The sequence below is a fragment of the Cavia porcellus genome, unplaced genomic scaffold (assembly GCF_034190915.1).
Source record: "Cavia porcellus strain 051 isolate PalLab524CR breed Dunkin Hartley unplaced genomic scaffold, mCavPor4.1 scaffold_17, whole genome shotgun sequence".
Classification (NCBI taxonomy): Eukaryota; Metazoa; Chordata; class Mammalia; order Rodentia; family Caviidae; genus Cavia; species Cavia porcellus.
In genome coordinates, this window is record NW_026947500.1 from 67,880,261 (window position 1) to 67,904,876 (window position 24,616).

Sequence of the window (24,616 nt, forward strand, 5' to 3'; positions counted from 1 at the left end):
CTATGAAAAGTAACTTTCTGCCTGAATGCAATGTGTCTGACATAAACACACGGCGTGAAGAGACAAAGCCGGACCAGACACGCGTCGCCCTCGCAGTTCACTGGTCACTAGAAGCCCGCAGCGTGGCTCCGCGAAGGGACACTGGCAGCCTGAAATTCTTTGCCTTCTGGGGGGAAAAAAAATCCACAGAGACTGCTCTGGAGGCTTCTACAAAGGCAGTCGCCGGCTGCAAAACCCCGTGAAGCGCCCTCGTGACGAACCCCGAGACGGCTGGTGGGATCTCCACAGCCACAGGCCCAGCGGCCCGGCACCCGGCAGCGCAAAAGGATGCGAGGGGAGCCACCTGGCCTCCGCCGCGGGGTTGCGCGGCTGCTGCGGACACTCTCGGACGCTCACCGCCCGCCCCAGTCGCCGGCCGGACCCCTACCTGGCCTCACCAGGGCGGAGACCAGCGCAGCGACCACTGAGGAGGAAGGAATTTGACAAGCAGCCGCCAAACCGGAAGAGACGGCGCCGATGTGACGTCACTTCCGCTCGCTCTCTCCAGTTGAGGGTCTGGGCTCCGCAGCTTGGGTCTGAGACCCGTTGGCCTAGAGGGTGTGTGCTACTGCGCTGTGTCTTTGTCTCCCACCTTCCACCCCCTGCATTTTTTTCTTTTTCTTTTTGAGACAGGGTCCTTGCTAAGTTGCCTGTGGTTGGCTGGAACTGGAATTCTTGGCCCAGCCTCCCTATGAGCTGGGATTTCAAGCCTGCACCACCACCAGTCTGACTCCATTCTCCATTCTTAAATAACATGACGCTAGACATTGTGCACTTATGCTGGAATGATTTTGACATTTCTCTGGTAAGCCCTTTCGCTGTAGTTTTTAGTGGCTGATCGTCATGCACTTATTAAAGTTATTTTAAACATTGATTTATGAATTTTTATCAAGAATTATGTGCATTATCAAATGTATGATATGTATCCTTATTTTTGTTCATTTTTCATTGTTAGCTATACAGAATGCTTAAATTGTTGTCCAAAGGAGTTTGTATTTTTCAATAATTTCTGGATTTCCTGCCTCACATTAAAAAGTCTCTATCCCTGTAGCTGGGCCTACAGGCCAAATATAAACATTTATATTGTCCAGCATCACAGAATGTTTTGCCAAATGATTTGTGATAGTGAGTCTTAATTTTTCTCTTTAGAAAGATGGACACTTACTGTAATACCACTTGGTATTGAAAAAAAACTGTCAACTGTGGGAGATCACCAAGCCACATTTCCCTGAGAAATAAGGCCCCTTGCCTCCATCTTTTCCTGACCTTTACTTCAACCCTATTCAGTGACATATGCAGAGCTGGCTATACTGAACCAGATGTTCCCTTAATTGGCTAAAAGAATGCAATTGAATATAGGTGAAAATTGCCATGCCACCCCACCCCTACCCCCCATTTCTGGAATAGAGGGTCAAGAAAGAGCCTGTGAGATTCCAGGCTAATATCTCCTATTGGGTCCTGTTTTAACAATGAAGGACCCAATAGGAGATATTCAGCCTTAATATGTCAAAGGCAAAGTCTCAGAATGCACATTTTAAAAAATTTAATAGCCATTTACTTTTGGGGTTTTTGTTTTTGTTTTTTGGATTTTTTGGTACCAAGGATCAAACTCATGACCTCGTCTTACGAGGTAAGAGCTTGAGCTGCTGAGCTAAATCCCCAGGTGTTAGGCATCTGCTTCTGGGATTATGTGTATTTTTGTGTGTTGCTGGCTCAACCGCAAGGTCTCATGGATGCTTAGCAAGCATATACCACTGAGCTACATCCCCAGCCCTGAATGTGCATTTCTAATAGAGGGCTAGTGATAACTATTGACTCTAGAACATTCTGGAAACTACTAGATTAAAATGACTTTGGGGCTATTGGCAAGGGAATGAAAACATTTTGCAGTGTGAGATGTGCATGTACCTTGGGTTCCAATGCTATGGTCTGCATGTTTTGTCCCTGAAAGGTTCATGTGCTGGAGGCTTAGTCCTACTTTAAGCAATGGAACTGGGGCTTAGTTCAAAGTAATTAGATCATTGTGGTGCAGCCCTCAGAAGAGACAAGGGACTAATGATTGGCTCTTAGAGTTAGTTTCATCCACCAGTCATGGTGGCACACACCTACAATCTCAACATGTGGGAGGCTCAGGCAGAGGGATCACCACAAATTGAAGGCCAACTTGAGCTGCATATTGAGTTCAAAACTAGTCTGAATTGCATGGAGAGACCCTGTCTCAATTTAAAAAATGTTTCATGTGAGCAAAGGCACTTCACGAGTTTTATCCCTTCTGCATAGAGCTATGTCCCTCTTTCTCTGTCACATCAAGACCCAGTCAAGGGGATTTAAGAGGCCAGACAGGGCCATATGATCTTGGATTTTTACCTTCTAAAACTTAGGCTAAATAAACCTCTTTATAGGAATGGTGAATGGTGGTTTATGTCTATAATCCCAGCACTAGGAGAGGTTGAGCAGGGTAAGTTACAAGCATAAACCCAGCCTGCACAATTTAAAAAGACCTTGATTCAAAGTAAAAAATGTAAAATGCACTGGGAATGTAGCTCACTTTGAAGGCCTGGGGTTTAAACAACCAGTATCACCAAAACAAACAAACCAAAAAAACTTTCAGTTATTTGTAAGATATCAAGATGTCCAACCTCAGGCACTTTATGTGGCTGTAAAAAATGGACAAGGATACTGTTCCATTTTAGATCTGAAATGTCTCCTAAAAGTGTCCTCTGTTTAGAGGTAGGGCTTCTGGGAGGTGATTAGATCACATTTATACTCAACAATGAATAAATCCATTTGCATTTATTGCGGAATATGCCGTTAGGAGGTAAGGCCTGGTTGGAGCTGGATCACTGGGACATGACCTGGGTGTGTACTTATCCCCATCCTCTTCCTCTCTTGCTCTTTTCTTATTTGCTTATGGCTACTATAAAGTAATGAAGTGGACAGATTTCCTCCATCACACCCTTCCACCTAAATATTTTTTCAACTTGGAGTTAGATGACCAGGGACTAAAACCTCTGAAACCATGAGCCTAAGTAACCCGGTTCTTCTCCCTTAAGTAATGGGTGTCAGGTATTTTGTTCCATTGGTGGGAAAACTGACCAATGTAGACACTTTGTCAAAACAGATGAGAAAACAACTCAACCAATGTCTTGATTGCAGCTGCACAGAATCGCAAACAAAGAACATTCTTGAGCCATGACTGGACTGTTTACCCAAAGAAAGTGGAGGATACATGTGTGTGGCTTTAACCCACCAACCTTGTCATAAGTTATGAGGCAGCAATAGATAATAAGCAAATATGTATTATCTGCTGAGGTCTGAGTGCCCCAGTCTGAGTGGGGCAGGCTTTCTTTTTTGTCTGGCTTTGTCACTCAAAATTATATTTGTAAAGTTCAACCACATTGTTGCACATATTTTTTTTTTGTCTTTTTGTTTTCTTTTGTGGTACTAGTAATTGAACCTTCAACCTCATACATGCTAGGCAAGCAATCTACCACTGAGCTATACATTCCCAGACCTTTTAAACTTTGTTTTAAGACAGGTCATACTACGGAGTCTAGAAATCAAAATCCTCCTGCCTTATCCTCCTCCCAAGCAGCTGTAATTATAGGCACGGACCACGATACCTGACTACAAGGAGTATCACTCACATCCTTTCACTTTCAGCTGCACCCTTAAAGATGAAGCAAGTATCCTGTATGCCACATATATGTAGATATTCTTGTTTCTTATGCAATCTGTTGCTCTCTTTTGATAGATAACTTTAGTGTATTCCAAGTAAAAGTAATTAAAACCTTGATCATGTGGAATTAATCCATGGGATGTAAGGATGTTTCAACACATGTATCAATGAATGTGATGCAACATATTTACAAAATGGAGGGAAATCATATGGCAAAAACTGCAAACATTCAGCAATATTCAGCAGTCTGATGTTATTCTAATAATGACTTCCAATAAATAAATGATATAAAAGGTACCTCAACATAATAAAGACCTTACATGACAAGTCCACACTTTCATCCCAAATACAAAGAAGCTCAAAAGATTTCATGTGAGAGCAAGAACAAGTAAAAAATTCCACACTTCCCATTTCTATTCAACATACTTACACAAGTCCTACCCAGAGCAATTATACAGGAAAAAGAGACAAAAACTTCCAGATCAGAAAAGAAGTTACAGTGATAGTTTGTAGATGGACTGATCTTTAATACAAAACACCAGACTACAAAAAAAGTCTCACTAGAACAAAAACAAAGTCATACATCTTGTAGTGCTTGTCAACACACAAAAATTAGTAGTTCTATACACTATGAATAAACATCTAAAAATTTAAGAAAATAATTATATTTTCAATAAATACCATCAAAATAATAAAATACATAGGAGCAAATTTAATTAGCAGGTTGAAAGGCCCATATGCTGGAAACCATAAAACACTGGTGTATGAAAAAAGACATGTGAAGAGACAGCCCATGTTTGTGGACTAAAAGAACTCTGCTACAATGTGCACAGTACCCAGAGGAATCTGTAATATTTTTTTTGTGTTTTTCATTTTTATCTGTACCAGGGATCGAACTCACGACCGCACACTTGCAAGGAAGGTGCTTATGCCGCTGAGCTAAATCCCCAGCCCCGGAATCTGTAATATTTAATGTCAGTGCTTTCAAGATTCCAGTGGCAGGTAGCATACATGTAATCCCAATAATCTGGGAAGCTGAGGAGGGAGGATTGTATGAGTCCACCCCTAGCAACCTCCTGAGACTCTGTCTCAAAATTTTAAAATAAATAATTTAAAAAGGCTGGGATAATAAATTAGAAAAAAATAAAAAGGTTGGGACGTAGCTTAGTGTAAAGGTCCTGGGTTCAAATCCCAGTATAAAGAAAAAAACAGATTCCAGTAGATTTTTTCCCCTCAGGATGGTGGAGGTCACGGAGAGAACCCTAAAATTTATATTGCATCCTCAAAAACTCTGAAAAGTCAAAGGAATCTTAAGAACAAAACTGGAGACAGAACATTTCCATATTTCAAATTATATTACATGGTTACAATAACTGAAAGAGTATTATATAGGCATCAAAACGGAATAGCTAGAGATTTAGTTCAGTGGTACAGACCTGGCTGGCAAGCATGAGAACCTCAGTTTGATTCCAAGGACAAAAAAAAAAAACCCACCAGAGAACAATGAGAAGAATGGCTCATAACTGATGAATGTAGTCATATAATTCTCAACAAAAGCAACAATAATACACAATAGGGAAAATCATACAAATGATAGTGCAAAATCTGGTAGACACATTCAAGAGAATTCAACTGGACCACTGCACACACAAAGATGCACAGTAAATAATTAAAGATTTAAACCTCAGGCTGTGAAACCAAGAAACTCCTAAGCGAAAAAAGAATAAAAACTACCTGACACTTATCTTGGCAATGATTTCTGGGAGTTCACATCCAAACTATATCCAACGAAAGCAAAAATAAGTGACATATAAGTACCCTTATTTGAAGCAACGCACATAACAATAGCTAAGTGTCTTGGAAATGGCCTATATACCATCAACAGATGATTGGATAAAGAAAATGTGGTATTCATACACCATGGAGTACTATTCTGCCATAAACAAGGATAAATGTGAATCATTCATAGGTAAATGGATGTGTCTTGAGCTAAATCAATTTAAATCAGAAATATAAGCTTAAATATTCTATAGTTTCTCTGAGAAACCCAAATTATAAATTAACAGCAAAATAAAGGGTAAGAAAAAGTAGGGGGATCTTCAGATGTGAAGGGCAACAAAAGATGGAGGGGATGGAAAAGAGATGGAAAAAAAGAAAATGGAAATAGAGCTTTTGAAAATGGAAATGGGGCCAAGACTTGGAAGGAGCACTGAGAGATGGGAGGAGTTGAGGATAAAAAAAGAATCAAGGTGTGTTATGTACCTGTACCAACTCCTCACAATAAATTTAAAATGTTTTAGCAAAGCAAACAAATGAAAAGATAAAGAATGGAATTGGTGAAATGTGTACCATATAAATGATAATGGGTTAATATCCATGGGCTAACTTTTTGCTAGCTGTGTCACTGAATAGCAAAAGAATTCTTTTTAAATCTAAAAACAGACAAAAGATCAGAACAGGTATTTCTCCAAAAGACAGGCTAATGGCTAAAAGGTGTTGTACTCTAAGAAAATAGCTTCGTTATATGTGTATTATAGCAAACCTGCAATGTGGTTTACTAAATGTGTTTTTTATCCTTTTTCCCTGATATGTTGTGACCTAATTGATATGTTGAGCAATACTCTCCTCTGTAAAGAATTGCAAGAATCTCACCTAATTGATATGTTAACCAGAGCGGCCCTCTACAAACAAGAAGAGTGGTGCTAAAACAAGCTAACAAGGATTGTTAATCACGGTTAGGCGCCTCTATTCTCCGCTAAAGAGCTAAAGAAAACTAGGATGGCCCACTAATTTACACTTGTTTGAAGTAAGTTGCTTGTGTGCAGGGAGATTTGCGTATGAGTTTAACCCTTTACCTGACCTTGATTCCCTTCCCAGCAAGACAGATAGACATACCCGCTGTTTTCCTGTTCTGTATTGGGTCTTATTGCCTCCCCCCACCCACCTATCTGGGCCATAAAGAATTTGGGTTTCTGGTGACCTCTTCCCGACCCAGTGATGATCTGTCATAAAATGAGTCTGCCCCAATTTTAAGAACTGTTTAGCTTCAAAGAAATTACCGGGAAATACTATGGCTCAAACCCCAATCGGTGCTTTCCTTTTGTTCTGTATGCATCAAATGAGTTAGATATCAGATCTTTGTAAAACTTAAGTTTCAGCTTCTTGTAAATCTTGACCCCTTTGCACCCACTAGCGAAAATGAGTTGTCCTGGAATAATTAACTCTCCACTTTCTTCTCCAAATATTGCTGTAGATGTGCCACTCCGAGATAATGTCAGTCTGCAGGATGGGAGTAATTTGAGAAACACCAGGAACTCCTGAGATTGTCAGAGCTAAGTGGACAGCAATACAGTTTCCAGATGCAGGTCAACAGGTTTAATGGCCTTGCAGGTTTACCCCCACTTTCCCTTACTTTTAAAAACCCCTTTCCCCAGTCTTGGGCGTGCAGTCTTTGGGTCGATCCAGGAGAGACTGTGCTGCCAGGACTGGCTTAATAAAGCCTTTGCTACTTAAACTTTTGGACTCTTGTTTCCTTGGATTTTATACCGGGGCCCGAGTTATAACAATTAGGTGTTCTTCTTGTTCTATATCTTACCCTCCCCTTAAAATTCTCTGTAAACAGCTTCTTATACAGACTGTTTAAGTAAGCACACTGCAGTTGTTGGGCAGTCTTTTCTCCAATCAGGAGAGCGGCTCCAACCACCCTCTGCCTTCTCACTCATCTTCATACTCCACCGTCCTCCCTCCAGAATTTGAAGAGCTGCACTGGATGCAGCAAATGTCTAAATTACAACTGAAAGTGGCAGGGCATGATGGCATGAATGCCCTGTGACCGTTTGGGAATGAAGGTCTGGGACACGCCATCAGGTAAACAACTGCAGTTGCTTATGTTTTTATATTAACTAATTATACACTTCTTCCCATATTTATTCTGTATACAAGTTAATGGCAGTTAGACTCACAATTTAACTTAGTAATACTGTAGACAATATCATGACATTTGAAAAGAAATGAATATAGTCTGTGGAAGGAAACTGCACTAGCTTACTTAGGACAGGAACCTCTTGAACCATGTTGAGTAGAAATAGTTAATGAAAGGGAATTGAAATCCTCTTGCAATGGGTACATATGGATCATGGGTAGCCAAAATGTGCACTGTTGGTTATCAGTTCATTAACCTTGACTCGCTAATTTACCTTCAATCCCTGTTCTTGAATACAAGGTCTGGATTTCCTAAGGACTTTAGATAGATTCATTTATGATCATTGACAGATGAAGAAACAGACAGTTTTTGTTTCTCTGAATGCTGCTGGGGGTTTTCATTTGTTTTTGTTTTGCTTTGAGTCTTGTGGAGACACAATTTGAACACAGCTTGAGAGTTAGTTTGCTTGGGGAGTTGTTTTGTTTTTTGCTTTTTGTGACAGGGTTCACTGTGTAGTCCGGGTGGTGTATTATAGGCTGGTTGTGAACTCCCAGAGATCCATCTGCCTCAGCCCTGCAAGTGCTGGGATTGCAGATGTGCAATACTGAGCTTAGCTCCAGAATTTATTGTACACAATTATATTGCACCACTTGGGAGCATAGGGACATCTTGGGCCCACCTTGTCCCTTAAGTGGTTTTTTTTTTTTTTTTTTTGGTTTTGTTTTGTCTTTTTCATTTTTGTCGGTACCAAGGATCAAACTCACAACTGCCTGCTTGCAAGGCAGGCACTTATGCCGCTGAGCTATAAATCTCCAGCCCCATTAAGTGTTATTTTTATTAGTGCATATGGATTATACAGAATAGTACTGTTGGGCTGGGGATTTAGCTCAGCAGCATAAGAACCTGCCTGGCAAGCAGGAGGTTGTGTTTGATCCATGGTACCAAAAAAAAAAAAAAGAAAAAATAAAAATCCAGGATAGTCTGGAAGTCTAGTAACATCTTTGAAATGCTGCATCTTCAAAGGTGAACATCTTAAGGTTTGACATAAAAACCCTACAGAATAGTTTTGTCATACTCATGACAAAACTTATTTTCATCATTTCCGCCCTTCCTGTTATAATCACTTGCCTTCTTCCCATCTTTCCTCTCAAGTCTCCGTATTTTCAATTGAGCATATAACCGTGCCTATTTTAAACTGCTGGGTATAGGGGAGTAAAAAGGGGTGCAATGCAAAGAAAGACCTGTTTCTGCTGCACCCAGTTCTGCAGGGTAGACTGCAGAGGCATCTGTGGTGCCCAGCCGTACCATGCCTCAGGACATGGGGCCCAATAGGAGATCCAGAAGCCTGGGTGGCCTCCTAACACGCATAGTGAAGCTCAAAAGCTTGCCATGGGAGCACTGTCAGCAAATGACAAAGCTCCTCAGCTTCTTTCCCATGTCCGTCTCAGACACTTTCTAGGATGTCTGGTCAATGTTGATCCACTCCCTCTACACCTGCCCACATTAAACCCTAGCTCAAATTTGTCATTACTCCCCGAGACGCTGCCATTGAAGCCTTTATTTTTGGCTTGAGACAGGGACAATGTAATACAAGTTGGCCTCAAATATGCATCAGTCCTTTTACCTCAGCCTCCTGGGTGCTGGGATCATAGGCCTGCGCCAACATGCCTAGCTAAGGCTTTACAATGGCAGTGGTGGCAAAATTCCCTCTGCTCACTGGCACATCAGATGTAGCTTCTCTATACCTCAGAGCTTTGCTTCATGTTTCTCTAGTTAACTCAGGCCATCAATGAAAGAAGACCTCAACTTCACCCAGCGGGGTTAAACTGGTGTTCCGCAGACTCTAAGGACCCCAAGATTTCTACCTCCTGAGATACACCCTTGAGTATGTGTATCTGTTAGCTTACTTCTAGACTATGAGGAACATGAAGAGATTTTAATTGTAATTACAGTTCCAAGTTTGGAGTCCTACAGGACAAGCATACTGTTGGTCTGACTTCCAACAGGTGCATGTCGTTTTGTTGTTTCGTGAGACAAGGTCTTTCTGTGTAACTCAAGGTGGCCTTGAACTCACGCCTATCTTGCTTCAACCTCTGCAGTGCTGGGAGTAGAGGTATGCAGCCACAACCCGAGTAACAGGTGCATGAATTTTAAAGAGGTGGTAGGGTTCCTGACACCATTCCAACCAGCATCATGAAGGGGCCATGGAGTAGAATACAGGCATTTTCTCTCCAACCCAGTGAGTATGCATATCCAGTGAGTATGCAAACCTGTTCTTCTCTAGGTAAGCCACAAGACTGGAAACCCAGCCAATGCTCTGACTACAAGCATATTAAGTCAAACACAGAAAAAGAAAATAAATGTAATCAGTTTTGGGGAAAAAAATGGGAAAATGCAATCATTACTTCCTTACTTGAAAATGAGTCCAATATATCTGAGTGATTCAAATAGGAGAAATATATTTCATTTGAGTGCTGGGTCCTAAGACCTTACACAGGCAAAGCCGGGGCCTCTGTGTCAGATTAATATGTTTTTACCAAAGGTAAAAAGGTACTGCTCCTATCTGTGCAATGTGATAAAAATTACAGTGAATACTTAAGTTAAAAATTATAGTAAAAAGCTTCAGGCTGCTAGGGAGAGGGCAGAGTAGGTGTCAGGAGTTGTAGAGCTATGACAATGGCGACCCAGTGGTCTGGGCTGAACACTAACTAGCAGCACTTAGGCAACCACACAGTGGGAAGCGGAGAATGGGTATTACAGAAACTCAAGAGCACTGTAAGAGCAGATGGAGATCTATTAGGATTATCTTCCTGTTTCTCAGCAGTGTAGGGTTTTCTATTGCGACAGTCAATATGGCCTTATTGCCAAAAGACTAATCAGACAAACATGTTTTTTTTTGGCTGGGTTATTGCTTCACTTAGTCTTAGCCAGATGGCAGCTTCACCTATTTATGGCCTAATTATAGGCCAAGAAGAGAACCTCTTGTCAAAAATTATAGTGAAAGACATACCCTTGTTTCATACACCTTGTTTCAAACACACTGACCCCATCGTCCAGGCCACTTTCTGGAGCAGTTCTAGAATCTTCTTTTGTATCTTCAGTTGCACTGTCATGGCTGCCCCCGTCCTGAAGTAACTTAAAACAGTAACCTTTCAAGACCATTTTGACTTTCGAAAGCCAGAAGTCACCTGGGGCCAGGTCTGGTAAATAAAGCAGAGATTTTACAACAATGCCTTTCCACTGAGTGGCACTCAGCAGTACATCTTCCGTATTTTTGATCATACTTCATAAGGACCTAAAACAGGACTTCAGAACTGCCCCAGAAAGTGCCAAGTGTGTTTGAAGTAAGGGAAAGACTGAAGGGGTTAATGGGAGTCAATGTGTTGTTTTTTTAAAATCACAATACAGGCTTTAACGTTCACTTTTTTTTTTATCTCACCTAAGCTTCCTGACATTTATCTTAGAAATATTTTGGACTGGGCACCAAAAGTAACGATAAACAGTCATCAAACTCAAAATTTTACAGGGAAATGTAAAGGGAAAAACCCAGAAAGTTGAATGGCAATGTAAACAATGAGCGAACAATTTAGATCATAGATGCAATGTGTTGATATCTAAAATATATGACTCCACAGCAAAAAATCAAATGCCCAAATTTTAAAATGACAAAGAACAGGTATTTTTCTTTTTTGTTTTTTGGTTCCAGAGATTGAACTCATGACCTTGAGTTTGCCAAACAGGCACTTACGTCGCTGAGCTAAACCCCCAGCCAGTACAGGTGTTTTTCCTAAGACATATAAATGGCTTATGTGTATGAAAAAAATATTCAAAGGAGCTTCTCAGAGAAATCTAAACCAAACCTCACATACCAGGATAGATAGAAAATCGTAAGATATTAAGTGACTGAAAAATGGTAGAGAAAATGGAACCCTTGAACACTGCTGGTAGGAAAATAAACCAAGTCATTACACAAAACTATGCTTATTTTTCATAAAATTAAACAGACTGACCATACAATACATCGAACCAACCTCTGGGCTTATAACCCCCAAAACGAAGTCACTAACTCAGAAACAGCCAGGTATAGCAGCACACATCTGTAAGCCAGCACTTGAGAGGCTGATGATGCAGGAGGATTACCACAAATTCAAGGCCAGTCTGCAGTACACAGTGAGAAGTTCTCTCAAAAAGAAGAAAAAAGACAGAGAAAACTCAAAACCAAACAAAAAAAGCCCCACTAATTGAGACAAATAAACTTATGTTCATTATAACACTATTCCTAAGAACCCTCAAGAGACAAATGGGTAACACTAGGGCATGGGGGCACACACTTATGATCCTAGGATGTGAAAGGCTGAGGTGGAGAGATTGCTGAGGTGGAAAGATTGCTGAGAGATCAAGGTGAGCCTGGCCTATATAATGAGACCCTATCTCAAAACAACAACAAAAAAGGACAAATGGGTAAAATGCAGTTCTAGGGGCTGGGGATTTAGTTCAGCAGCATAAGCGCCTGCCTTGCAAGTGTGTGGTCATGAGTTTGATTCCCAGTACCAATAAAAAAAAATAAAAATAAAAAAAATAAGACAAAAATGCAGTTCTAAAATAACTAGCCACTGAAATGGGAGGAAATTCTGTTATTTGTCATACTACAATTCAACCCTGGAATACTATGCTGAGTGAAATAAACCAGATACATTAAGACAAACAATGCACATTCTCACAAGCAGAATCCAAAGACAAGGCAAATCAGACAGTGGATAGTAGTTACAAAGAATGGGGATTGGGCAGAAAGAAGAAAGACTAACCAGAGGTACTAACTTTCATTTATACAATGACTAAGTATGTGAGAATTTATGCGTAATCTCGGGATTTTAGTTCATGCTGATGTAGCTAAATCTTGAAGACAGTAGTTAAGTGTATCCATGACACAAACAAATAAAAGCTTAACTGTGATAACGGATATAATGGGTTTCTCAATGTTTAATAATGCAGGTATCAGATCTGAAATATAAAAGATAGTTTTCAATCACATTAAATATACTTTAAAGAAACACTATGATGGATATTAGTAACTTATAACTGAAGTCATAAAAGTACACAAATACTTGAAATATTCAAAATTTATCTAAAGAACCATCCAGAAAGCCATGACTATATATAAGACTTTAGGACAATAAAGCAGATCCCGTATCATATTCATGTAGTTTCTGTTCACTTGAGAATACCATTTAATCAAAGTTAAACATAAAAAGTGATTTTCCAACATTTCTACCTTTCATCTAGTTTTTCTCCACTGTAAAATCAAGCTACTTACCAGACTACAACTCTTCCACAAATCTTAAACCAACCCATTTGCTCTACTGGAACTCATGTTTTTATCAATACATGAGGAAGTACAAAAGGGTATATGTTTCCTATTCTACATAGTTTTAAAGCCAGTTCTATGACGCTTCCATGCTCCTTAAATTCATGGAGCAGTCTCAGAGTTCAAGTTACATATGAATGTTTACATTGCATATATTTGTAAGACTTCTCAGGACTTAATTATAATTGCTCAGTATCAAGGACTTCCCAAAACATTTTCCGAATTCCTGATATTCAAAGTATTTCTCTCTGGAGAGTTTTCATGTTTATTAATGTCAGGACTCATGTTAGCATCAGGACTAGTTAAGGAATCCCCACATTCCTTATATTCGTATGGTGTTGCTCCAAACGGTGCCGGTGTCTCTCCAAAAGGTGCGGGTGTCTCTCCGAATGGTGCAGGTGTCTCTCTGAATGGTGTGGGTGTCTCTCCATATGGCGTCTCCCCGGTGTGTTTCCGTAAATGTTTATTAAGGCCCGAGTGCTCAGTAAAGGCTTTCCCACAGTACTTACAAACATAGGGTTTCTCTCCAGTGTGAATTCTCATGTGAACACGAAGGTAAGATGACCACAAAAATGATTTCCCACATATCATACACTGAAAGGGCTTCTCCCCAGTATGCGTTCGCATGTGAACGGGAAGGTAAGAAGAACAGGTAAATGTCTTTCCACACACTGTACACTGAAAAGGCTTCTCTCCAGTGTGAATCTTCAGATGTACATTAAGATAAGAGGAAGATGCAAAAGCTTTCCCACAGTGGTCACATTCAAAGGGTTTCTCACCCTTGTGACTTCGTACATGTGCAATAAGGCCTGAGGAAGTAGTGAAGGCTTTCCCACACTCCTGGCATGCATAGGACTTCTCACCAGTGTGATTTCGTAAATGTATAGTAAGGCCTGAGCGTGCAGTGAAGTCTTTCCCACAGTAAGTACATTTATATGGTTTTACTCCAGTGTGAATTCGAAAGTGTGTCTCAAGTGATGAGGAATTTCTGAAAGATTTTGTGCATAGCTTACATTTAAAGGGCCTCTCACTACTGTGAGTTTTTATGTGTACTGTAAGTTGAGCAAAGCTAGTGAAGCCTTTCCCACACTCCTTACATTCATATGGCCTCTCCCCAGTATGTGTCCTAACATGCTTAGTAAGACATGAGCGCTCTGGGAAGGTTTTCCCACATTCTGTACATTCATAGGGTTTCTCACCAGTGTGAGTTCGCATGTGAATGCGAAGGTAGGAGGATCGGGAGAATGCTTTCTCACACAGGTTACACTGAAAGGGCTTCTCTCCAGTGTGAGATCTCAAATGTGCGACAAGAGATGAGGAATAAGCCAAGGCTTTGCCACATTTGTAACATTCAAAGGGCTTCTCCCCTGTATGAATTCTTATGTGTTCAACAAGTGCTGAGGATGTACTGAATGCTTTCCCACACTCCTTACAGTCATAGGGTTTCTCACCATTGTGAATGAGGACATGCTTAGTAAGGCCTGACCGGGCAGTAAAGTCCTTCCCACAGAAATTACATTTATAAGGTTTTATTCCAGTGTGAATTCGAAAGTGAGTCTTAAGGCATGAGGAATTTCTAAAGGTTCTTGCACATACCTTACACTGAAAGGGCTTCTCACCGGTGTGAGTTTTTGTGTGCTCAGTAAGTTGAGCAAAGCTGGTGAAGGCTTTTTCACATAATGTACATGCATAAGGCTTCTCCCCAGTATGCTTTCTTAAGTGAATAGTGAGCCATGAGCGCCCACTGAAGGCTTTCCCACATACTTTACATTCATAGGGTTTCTCCCCAGTGTGAGTTCGTATGTGACCGAGAAGGTAAGAGGAACGTGTAAATGCCTTCCCACATACATTACACTCGAAGGGCTTCTCTCCGGTGTGGGTTCTCAAATGCGTGGTAAGATAAGAGGAAGAAGCAAAGGCATTCCCACAATGGTCACACTGAAAAGGTTTCTCTCCTGTGTGACATCTCATATGTTCAGTAAGGCGTGAGGGTTGAATGAAGGCTTTCCCACATTCCTTGCACTCATAGGACTTCTCCCGGGTGTGCTGTCGTAGATGTACAATCAAGCTGGAACGCTGCGTGAAGGCTTTCCCACATTCCTGACATTTATATGGTTTCTCAACAGGGTGGTTCTGCATATGAATATTAAGGTAAGCTGGGTGTGTAAAGAATTTCCCACATTTCTTACATTCATAGAAATTTTTCTCAGTGGGCATTTGAGCATACCCATCACCATTTGTAGACACTGTAAAAGCTTTCCCACATTGCTCTAATTCAGAGAGGTTCTCGCCACTGTGAGTTTTCATATGGTCCTGAAGCTGTGACTGACTAACAAAAGCTTTCCCAGAGTCACTGCCCTCAAAGGATTTGTCTTCAGTAGAAGTTCTCTGGAAAGTATCTACAGCCAGAGTAGAAGGTTCTATACCCTGGTTCAACAGAGAAAGTTTCTCTTCAGGAGTTTTCTCTACCAGTGGAAGGAAGTCTTTTTCACACTGATTATATTCTGAAGTATCCTCTGTATTCTCAATGCGTGCAGGAAGGCCCGTGTGTTCACTGTAGATTTTTCCAGAGTGCTGAAAGTCACAGATCTCTTCTCCATTGTGGTTTCCTGCCTGCTGATAAGGGGATGAAGGAGAATTAAAGATTTTTTGAGTTTACATGGGAATGCATACTTGTGGGTACTCAGTACCAAGTTTCACCAGGTGTGGGACATCCATAAGGACAACAACCTCTCTTATTTTGTGTTGATGGAATTCCTAATGTTCCCTGATTCTTTTTTGAGATATGATCTCACTGTGTAGTTCAGGCTGCCCTTGAACTCACTATGTAGCTCAAGCTGTCCTTGAACTCACAGAAATCCTTCTGCTCAGCCTCCCAAGCCCTAGGATTACAGATGTGCACCACCAAGCCCAGTTGCATTCCCTGCATCTAGAGACTGAGAAATATCAGATTGACTTTTACCTGTTGTATCCCATTTGACGTATCTGACCAGAAAATATCCTTCTCAAGTGCTGGACCTCTGGTTTTAAGGTGCATTCCCCATTCTGAAGTGAAAAAGGAAAATATTAAGGGTTTCCACAACAACATGGGAGGTTAAATTAAATCTGTTAAGTTTATTTACAATTTTTTCTATGAAATTTGAAATTCGATGATGAATAGAAACAATATAATCAGGGAAGAAAGACATAGCCACACAAATATAGAAACCACAAACTCAAAGAGGAATGCAGTCAAGTCATTAGCGTGATCATAAGAAAGACTTAGATAAAATAAAGGCATATGGAAGCTGAAAATATCCAAAAACATCCAGTCCAAATACTTCAATCTTCATATCAAAGTAGTCTTTTAAATTTCCCCATTATATTTCCAACTATATTGAATTAATGAATAACAGATACTTGCTATAAACACTTACCTTGGAGAAAGCCTCTCTCCACTATGGTCAACTCCACTTCTTCCTCCAACCAGGATATCAGGCTGGGTTTCAACAGCTGATGTCCTACACACAGGAAAATATAAATTCATGTTAAGAGACTCAGGTAAGAAATGATAAACCTTCCTGTGATAGAAAATTTTGTGGGTTTTTTTTGGAGACAGGGTCTTGCCATTTTAGCTGGTTTTGAACTCACTGTGTAGCTTAGGCTGGCCTCAAACTCACAGCAATTCTCCTCTTACTCCTTAGTTGGGGGAAATAGGTGCATGCCACATGCCCAGCTGAAAACTATGTTTTTAATGAAAGGATTAAAATTACCTCTACAAATATTTCAAAACACAAATATTCATGTTTTGGTTGTTCAGAGATTTGTTTTTTCTAACATCTGAAATCCTCAGGCTTAAGTACACATTAAAAAGACCCCTAAAAGAGTTCAATATTCCCATCCTTTAAACATTTAATAAATGTTCTGTGTCCTTTGAAAAAAGAAAAAGCTCCATTAAAATATTTTTCAAGACATGTGAAGCATAGAAAATTTTTATAGCAAAACATCATCACAATGGTTCTCATCTTTACAGTGAAACAGATTCATATGAAAACATTGTTAAAAGATGGATAAATAGCTGGGTGTAGTGGCGCATGCCTGTAATCCCAGCACTCAGGAGGCTGAGGAAGGAAAATTGTTGTAAGATCCAGACCAGCCTGGGCTACAAAGTGAGCTCAAGGCCAGTCTAAACAGCAGATAGAGACCCTGTCTCAAAAAGACCTTTAAAAAAAAAAAAAAAAAGACATGAATAAAGAAGACAGAATCTCAGAATGTATATGTTCACTAGATGGTGATGCTACTGATCCCAGAATCTCATTTAGTTGGGAACCACGATGGTAGAGTAAATCATGTTGAAAGAGACCATGTTCCTTATTTCCCACTGTATCTGAGGGGACATTATTAATCCTGGAACAATGAAGTATGTAATACACATCTGTTCTCTAAGAAGCTACAAGGAATGGTGGCAGTCTTACCTACTGTGGACAAGTTCTGGTAGTTCTCCAGCATCACATCTTTGTAAAGGTTTCTCTGAGTTGGGTCCAGTGAAGTCCACTCCTCCTTGGTGAAGTCCACAGCGACATCCTCAAAGGTCACTAAGTCCTACACCATCACAGAAATACTAGGTTGGGCCAAGCAATATCTCTCTCTACCGATGTATACCGGTGAGTAAGGAAATGACATCAATGCCTATGAGGATTCTGAGGGGGTCCCATATTCTGTCCCAGGGTTCACAGGTCTTAGAACATCTCCATCCATACTCCCTCATGGTGCTCTCCTCCCAACTGTATGGCTTTTGGCACCTCTGACATGTGAACTTATCTCAGGGCAATGAGACTCCCAGCTCTTTGCATCGTAATTCCTAACCAGCACATTCCTGAGTGTGTTACAAAGACTTGCTAAGTCATGATATGTGAGTAAATCATTTAAGAAAAGACAATGTCACCTACCTTGCCATGTGTCAGAACATTCAAAAATAAACATCTAAATGACACCTAGATAGTGGAGATTCACGTGAGGGTAACCCTTCACCTACATGGGAAGCACACCTTCTGGGGATATTCAAGTAGGGCCTAAGTCTTGGTATAGGTCTTTTTGTTCTAAGGAGTGCTGGAGACAGATCTACTTAAAGAAATGTCTTCTTGGTTGGCCTAATTTTGCTATTTTGGGGAAGGATAACGAGCTTTAGAAACTATGTATATCCTTACATTCATCATTATCAAAACGTATGTTTAGAGATACTGAATTGTGAAACTCTATTTTCTAGTGTGAAACCTATTTTCTATCAAGAATCTTTCCATATTTTGACTTGCTAACATGGGATTCCCAACCTAACCTCAACATACAAAACAAGAAATATACTTTACCAGTTGTATCCCACCAGAAGTAGGTTCCATCAAAAAGTCCTGCTGCAGTGCTGACTCTTTGGTTTGTAATTGCATTTCCAATTCTGAAATAAGAAAAAAAAGAGGAAACAAAAAAAGTTTTGGGCTTAAAGAAACAGAACAGCATATTAAAGGAGTTGATCAACTTAGCAACATCCTATCTCCCAATAATAATTTTAAGAGGGGCTGGGAGGTAGCTCAGTGGCAGAGAATCCCTAAATTCAATCCCAAGAACCAGGATTTTTAAAAATCTATTTGTTTTAAAAATAAACATAGCTGGGTATGGTTATACACATCTATAATCCTACACTCAGAAGGCTGAGGTAGAACGATCACTCTGAGTTTAAGGACCTCCTGGGCTACAAAATGAACTCAAGGCCAGCCTAAACCACACACCAAGACCCTGCCTCAAATAAAACAAAATAAACATGATGAAACTAAAATAATATTTAAGATTTAGAGTGAAAATTCAGCAAAGGCCAGGTCACAATTTTAATTTGTTAAATACTGATTCTGTGAAAATGAATGCATGATAGTAATTAAAAGGACATTATCAGGGCAAAAAACAATATCACTGAACACAATAAACCGGCCATGGAGGTACATGTACAAAGTCCCAGCTAAATGGGAGGGCAAAAAGAAAAGATCTATAAAGTTTGAAGCCAGCCTGGGCAACTCAGCAGGACACTGTCTCAAACCAAACAAACAGTAGTAGAGCACCTGCCTCTAACAGGAAAGGTCCTGGGTTAAATCCCAGTGTCCCAAACAAAACAAAACAAAACAAACAAACAAACAAACAAACAAACAAAAAAACAGAAGGAGAAAGGAAAGGAAGGAAAAAGAAAGGAACACAAAAATGATGAACCTGAAGAAACACAGTATGTCATTTCCTGAGATTACAGAAAAAGGAACAAAAGTTAAAGACAACTTCTGAGAGGTTCTGTTAAAGCTTGTATCTAGATGTCCCTGCAACAACTCATGCACTCCTGGATGGAGCTTTTGAGAGGTGGCTCCATCGTTGGTGTGTGTGCTAGATTATGCGCGTGCTAACTGGATTAGCCTTCTCACCAGTTTAGTGTAGTTTTAGGTGTGGATAGTGCAGAGGTCTGGCCTGGCTGTGGGTGGCACCAACCAATGGTCTTACAGCTTAAATGGAATATAAAGGGAAAGGAAGGCTGAATGGACTGTTTCTCCTCTGCCATGTTATCCTGTCTTGGAGCCAACTGACAATGAACGAAAACTTCCACAAACAGTGAGTTAAAATGAACCTTTCCTCCTCTAACTTGTAGGTGTCAGATATTTTGTCTCAGTAACAAGTAAGTACCTAAAAGACAAGCTCCTTCTCTACAACTGAACCTATCACAGTAGTGGGTTATCCTTCACAAACATTCACCCTGGAGAACTCCTTTCTGCCCCGTCACCAATTCCTCTTTCAAGTAAGACACAGGGCTGGATGATGGGTATCTGACATTCCGCACATAGAGGACACATTCAAGAAGCAGTAACAAAATTTGTATGATTCAGGTATATAATTCTATTGAAAACAATGAAACTACCTGAAGTAGACTAAAAAGACAGATAAAGCAATTATGGATCATTGTGAGGATCTATAAATTGGTAATCGCTGACTGCTAAACTCCTAACTGATGCCACAATCATATTTACAAAGCTCTAACATTTTAATCAACTAGGGAAACAAAATAAGTAAACCAAAGAGACCTTTGTCAGGCAACAAACTAAACCAGAGAATTGGGATTGTAGCTCAGTAATGGAGATCTCCGTAGTATGTATAAGGGCCCGGGTCCCACCCCCCATTCAACAGAAAAATAAAACTAGTGACTCAATACTAGAGTGGGCTGGGCATAGTGGCACACACCTGTAACCCCAGCACTTGGGACACTAAGACAGGAGGATTGCCAAGTTAAGAGGTCAGCTAGGCTACACAGTGAGTTCAAAACCATCCTGTACCACAAAGGAGGATCAAAAATTCAAACACAGCCTGGTAAGAGCAACTCAGTAAGACCATGTCTCAAAGTTAAAAGAAAAAATTTATTTTTTAGGGCTAGGCGTGTAGCTCAGTGCAAAGGCCGTGGGTTCAATACCCATTGTTATAAGAAACAAATAAAAAAAATTAAAAGGGCAGGGGAACTACCACAAAAGATTCAACTGTATTAGGAAGGAGATTAACTTTACTCACCATGATCAGAGTTGATCCTACATAGTAAGTACATAACATACACCTACTCTGTATAAGGCTACAGGAAATGTGACAGACGTACCTACTGTGGCCAGATTCTGGGAGCTCTTCACCAATACATCACTATGGCTGCTTCTCTGTGGTGAGTTCTTTAGAGATTCTTCCAGGTGGATGCCATCCACAGCCACATCCTCAAAGGTCCCCGAATCCTAAACCACAGTACATGCTGTCTTGAGCTAAGTAATAATATTCCACCCATTTTTCATAGAAGAAAAGGAGGGAACCCAATGCCCACCCAGAAATGTGACTACTCTGTTGATGCCAGGGTTCAGGGGACCTAGTGTCCTTCTCTGCACCCATGTTCCCTAATCATGTACTCCACTCAGAGTGTCAATGGCACACCTCAAACATGAACTCGGCTCATAGGACAGAAACTTCTTTTTTGTCTTATTTACTCCTCCAATAAATCCATGTATTGCATACACTTAATATAAGGTGACAGATGAATGAAGTCTTTTGAGAAAACAATACTTTCATTTTGTATCTTTGAGAATACTGAGCATTAAAAGAAACACACTTGGCAGCATCATGATCAAATTACTTGATAATTACTAAAAAACTGCAGTGAATTTCAAGGGAATCATTCATGAATGTGAAAGGCTCCACTGCCTTGGGAAATTCAGCTTGGGATTTATTCCTTGCATTATTAGACTTTACTTCCATTAAGAAGCCCTGCAGACAAGTCTGCTGACATACAAATGTGTCTACTTAGTAGATGCAAAGTAAATGTGTGGAATCAGATACATTCTTTATACACAGTAATTTTTCATAGAGTCACTCACTGTCTTTTCTGTCTCTATCTTTTCTTCATGACTGCAGACTGGGTCCCCAGAAAGTAAAGCTCCTGGAAAAGAATGAAGACATGACAACTCAGAGCTAACCAGAAGCCCACATTTGCATCATACACGTTTCCATCCTCGTTCCAAATTCCCATATAATCAGAAGAAGTAAGGTACAAAATCTCTACGAAAGCACAATACCACTTATAGCCAGAAGTATGCTAAAATATACAGTCTCTGTCAGGAAAGTACACTGGTCTCACTTCACAAGTACCGAGTTAAGCCCTGAGATTAATTTCCCTATGTCAACAGAAGTCATGTGATTACACAGGGCCTCTTCCTCCAGGCGACACAGCAGGCAGCCGACTTCTACACCATGCTCTCTGGCACACTGAGGCACCTCAGGATAGATCAGCAGCATGGCTACTCTAGCCCACACCATGGACTTTGTATTGTGCAGGGAGGCCTAAAACTGGTTTTCTGGAAAACAGCAGCAATAGGACTTACCATGGGACAGATTGGTAACATCCATCTTGCAAGTCTGATGGTGAAATACGTGTGATCACGCTCTCCCGTGATTCCAAGACACGTCAGGGCAGCTTATGAATCTTATGTGAATAGTGGCAATAGCTATTTCTTGTTAATCAGGGTTATGCAGATTCCTGTTGGCATCAATTATTTAGTCAAGAAGCATTACTTAAGAGTTTTCAAACATCACATACTAGCTTTCTGCTGGCGACACATGTGAATGCCACTGAAGTGGTACAAATCCTTTAACATGAGGTTAATACTACTACTGTCATTTAATGAGAAAACTATGTATTGCTCATTATACTGATAGTTTTTATATATACATACTTATATGTATATAGAATAACTACATTATATACATTACTCTATTTAATTATTTGAACAATCCTTCACAACAGATAATCACTATTTAATGATGAAAAACAAACAAAACCCATAGATTTAGACTCCATTAATTGGTGAATCAGCACTTTCATGCAGACAGAGTTTGTCCCTAAAGACTCATGGTTTTAAGGACATCAGAACCAATATGGACTCGAAATTGTTACCTGGAACACGTAAAATGTAATGTTCTACTTTTACAAGTACAGTATGAAGAACCAGAATGTTGTGATTTTCCAAACACATTAGACTATATTGCAACCACAGGAATCCCTGTTGGTGCTCATAGCAGAGGGAAGAAAGCATCAAATCAACATGCAAAAAACTTGTGGACCTGATAAGTCCTCTCGATGTACCTTATGTTATTACTGACAAGCTCTCATCCCAGTAACTTCTGCTTCTATTTTTTACTCTTTTTATTTCCACACAAAGGAAATTTTAAAATGCAATAAACAGCATCAATAAAAGAAAAATAAAGGGCTAGGGATGTAGCTCAGTAGTGTAAGCGCCTGCCTGGTAAGCGTGAGGTCATGAAATTGATCGCCAGCACCAATCAATACATACATACATATACATAAATACATATAGGAAAAATATATGATTTCTCAGACAGAGCCATTTGTAAATGTACTCAAAGGAGAAATATGAAAAAAAGAATAAAGAAACCATGTGCTATTTATAGGAAAGTGAAATAAAAACAGTGAGTTTGCTCTTCATAGGACTTAACAGAAAAAAAAATGAGGTAGTAATAGGCTGGGCATGGTGGTATATTCCTGTAATCCCACCTAAGATCTGGATTTCAAGGTCAGCTACTCAAGACACTTTTGAAAATAAAAAAATTAAAAAGGTACTGGCTCAGGATGAAGTCTTCAGTTTCACTTCTAGTACAGCAGGAAAAAACACAAAGAAACATTCTGTGTTTGTGCCTCAGTGGTGAAGTCCTGGCCTAAAATAAGAGGCCCCATCTTTCAATTCCAGCATTGTAAAGGGGGAAAAAGGAAAAAATGTCTCATATCTGCAAAAAACATCAGTATCTTTATACAGGCATTTCAGACCTCTCAAAAACAAAACAAAAATCAATCCATATAGAACCTGAACAGCATTACAACCAGACATTCAAAATCATGAACAAGGCTGAGCATTAGAGCACATGCATAGCACATGTGAAACTATGCGTTTGTTCATCAGTATCACAGGAAAAGCAAACCTCAAATGCAAGAGCACCCTAAATGCAAGAGAAAGAAGATCGCATATAAGAGTTCCAAAAAGCCCAGGAGAAGATTTCTCACCAGACAATTTACAGGACAGGACGGAGTGGGAAACTATGTAAAAGATGCATTCTATAAAAAAAGAGCAACCTTTCTCATACCCTTCCAAAAACTGAAGAGGAGCAAACACTTCACTTTGTGAAGTCAGCATTATCATGCTAGTAAAGCCAGAGAAAGAGGCTACGAAGAAAAAAAAAAAAAAAAAACAGTATTAACTGGCCATGGTGGCACACTCCTGTAGTTCTATCACTTTGGGAGGATCATCAATTCAAGGCCAGCTTTAAGACAGATGCAAAACACTTACCAAAATTACTAGCAAAGTCGATTCAACAGAATATTAAAAGGACCATTCTCAGTCAGGCTTGGTGGTGCTCACCGTAATCCTAGCTACTTGGCAAGCTAAATTAGGAGAATCACAAATCCAAGGCCAGCCTGTGTAACTTACTAAGATCCTATCTCAAAAAATAAAAAGGACTGGGGATGTATCTCAGTGGAGTACCACTGGGTTCAATCTCTAGCACTTGAAAAAAAAAAAAAAAAGATCATTCACCATGATCAAATGAAATTTACCCCTAAGATAAGCCACAAATGCTGTACCTAAAATAGCCAAAGGAATTTTCAGCTCTAAAAAAAAAAAAAAAAAAAAAAAAAAAAAAGCTGGAGCCACACTATGTAATCTACCTATCAAAAAACTGCAGAAGCTTGAGTACTAAAATAAAAGCATACAGTCCAGTGGAACAAAAAAGAATACCCTGAGTGACATTTCATGCCAAGTGATTTGTTAAGTATACACTGGACAAGCAGCTCAATTTCAAAAAGATTTAGTGTGTATAGCAATTATGGAAAATAATATGAAAGCTCCTCAAAAATTAAAAACAGAACTAAAATGTACTCCAGCAGTCCCTCTACTGAGTTTACTTCCATTGGACAGGACATGAGAATGTTACAGAGACAGTAATACTACAGATGCTGCAGCACTGCTGCAAACGGACAGGACACTTCAACAACTCCAGCGCCCATCCACAGAGAAAA

At 40.0% G+C, this 24,616-nt stretch overlaps 1 protein-coding gene and 1 long non-coding RNA gene across 10 annotated transcripts in view; one reads left to right on the forward strand and one right to left on the reverse strand.

Moving 5' to 3' along the window:
• Positions 1-418: 418 nt before the first annotated feature.
• LOC134471041 (uncharacterized) lies at positions 419-7,232 on the forward strand. The gene is made up of 2 exons (XR_010040380.1): positions 419-6,524; positions 6,972-7,232. It is a non-coding gene; the product is annotated as an uncharacterized LOC134471041 (long non-coding RNA).
• Positions 7,233-12,602: 5,370 nt separating this feature from the next.
• The window catches only part of LOC100722201 (zinc finger protein 26-like), a 97,877-nt gene continuing 85,863 nt past the window's right edge, over positions 12,603-24,616 (reverse strand). For 8 of the 9 annotated variants that reach the window (XM_063228603.1, XM_063228601.1, XM_063228599.1 and 5 more), the window contains 8 exons: positions 21,912-22,066; positions 21,408-21,469; positions 20,648-20,774; positions 18,351-18,433; positions 17,460-17,586; positions 16,422-16,505; positions 15,968-16,050; positions 12,603-15,621 (listed from right to left, as the gene is read on the reverse strand). In XM_063228603.1, the coding sequence (XP_063084673.1) occupies positions 13,201-15,621; positions 15,968-16,050; positions 16,422-16,505; positions 17,460-17,586; positions 18,351-18,433; positions 20,648-20,774; positions 21,408-21,469; positions 21,912-21,936 (3,012 nt within the window). In that variant the 5' untranslated portion in view covers positions 21,937-22,066 and the 3' untranslated portion in view covers positions 12,603-13,200. The remainder of the gene's footprint in view (positions 15,622-15,967; positions 16,051-16,421; positions 16,506-17,459; positions 17,587-18,350; positions 18,434-20,647; positions 20,775-21,407; positions 21,470-21,911; positions 22,067-24,616) is intronic. The other variant, XM_063228605.1, reaches the window with a different exon arrangement.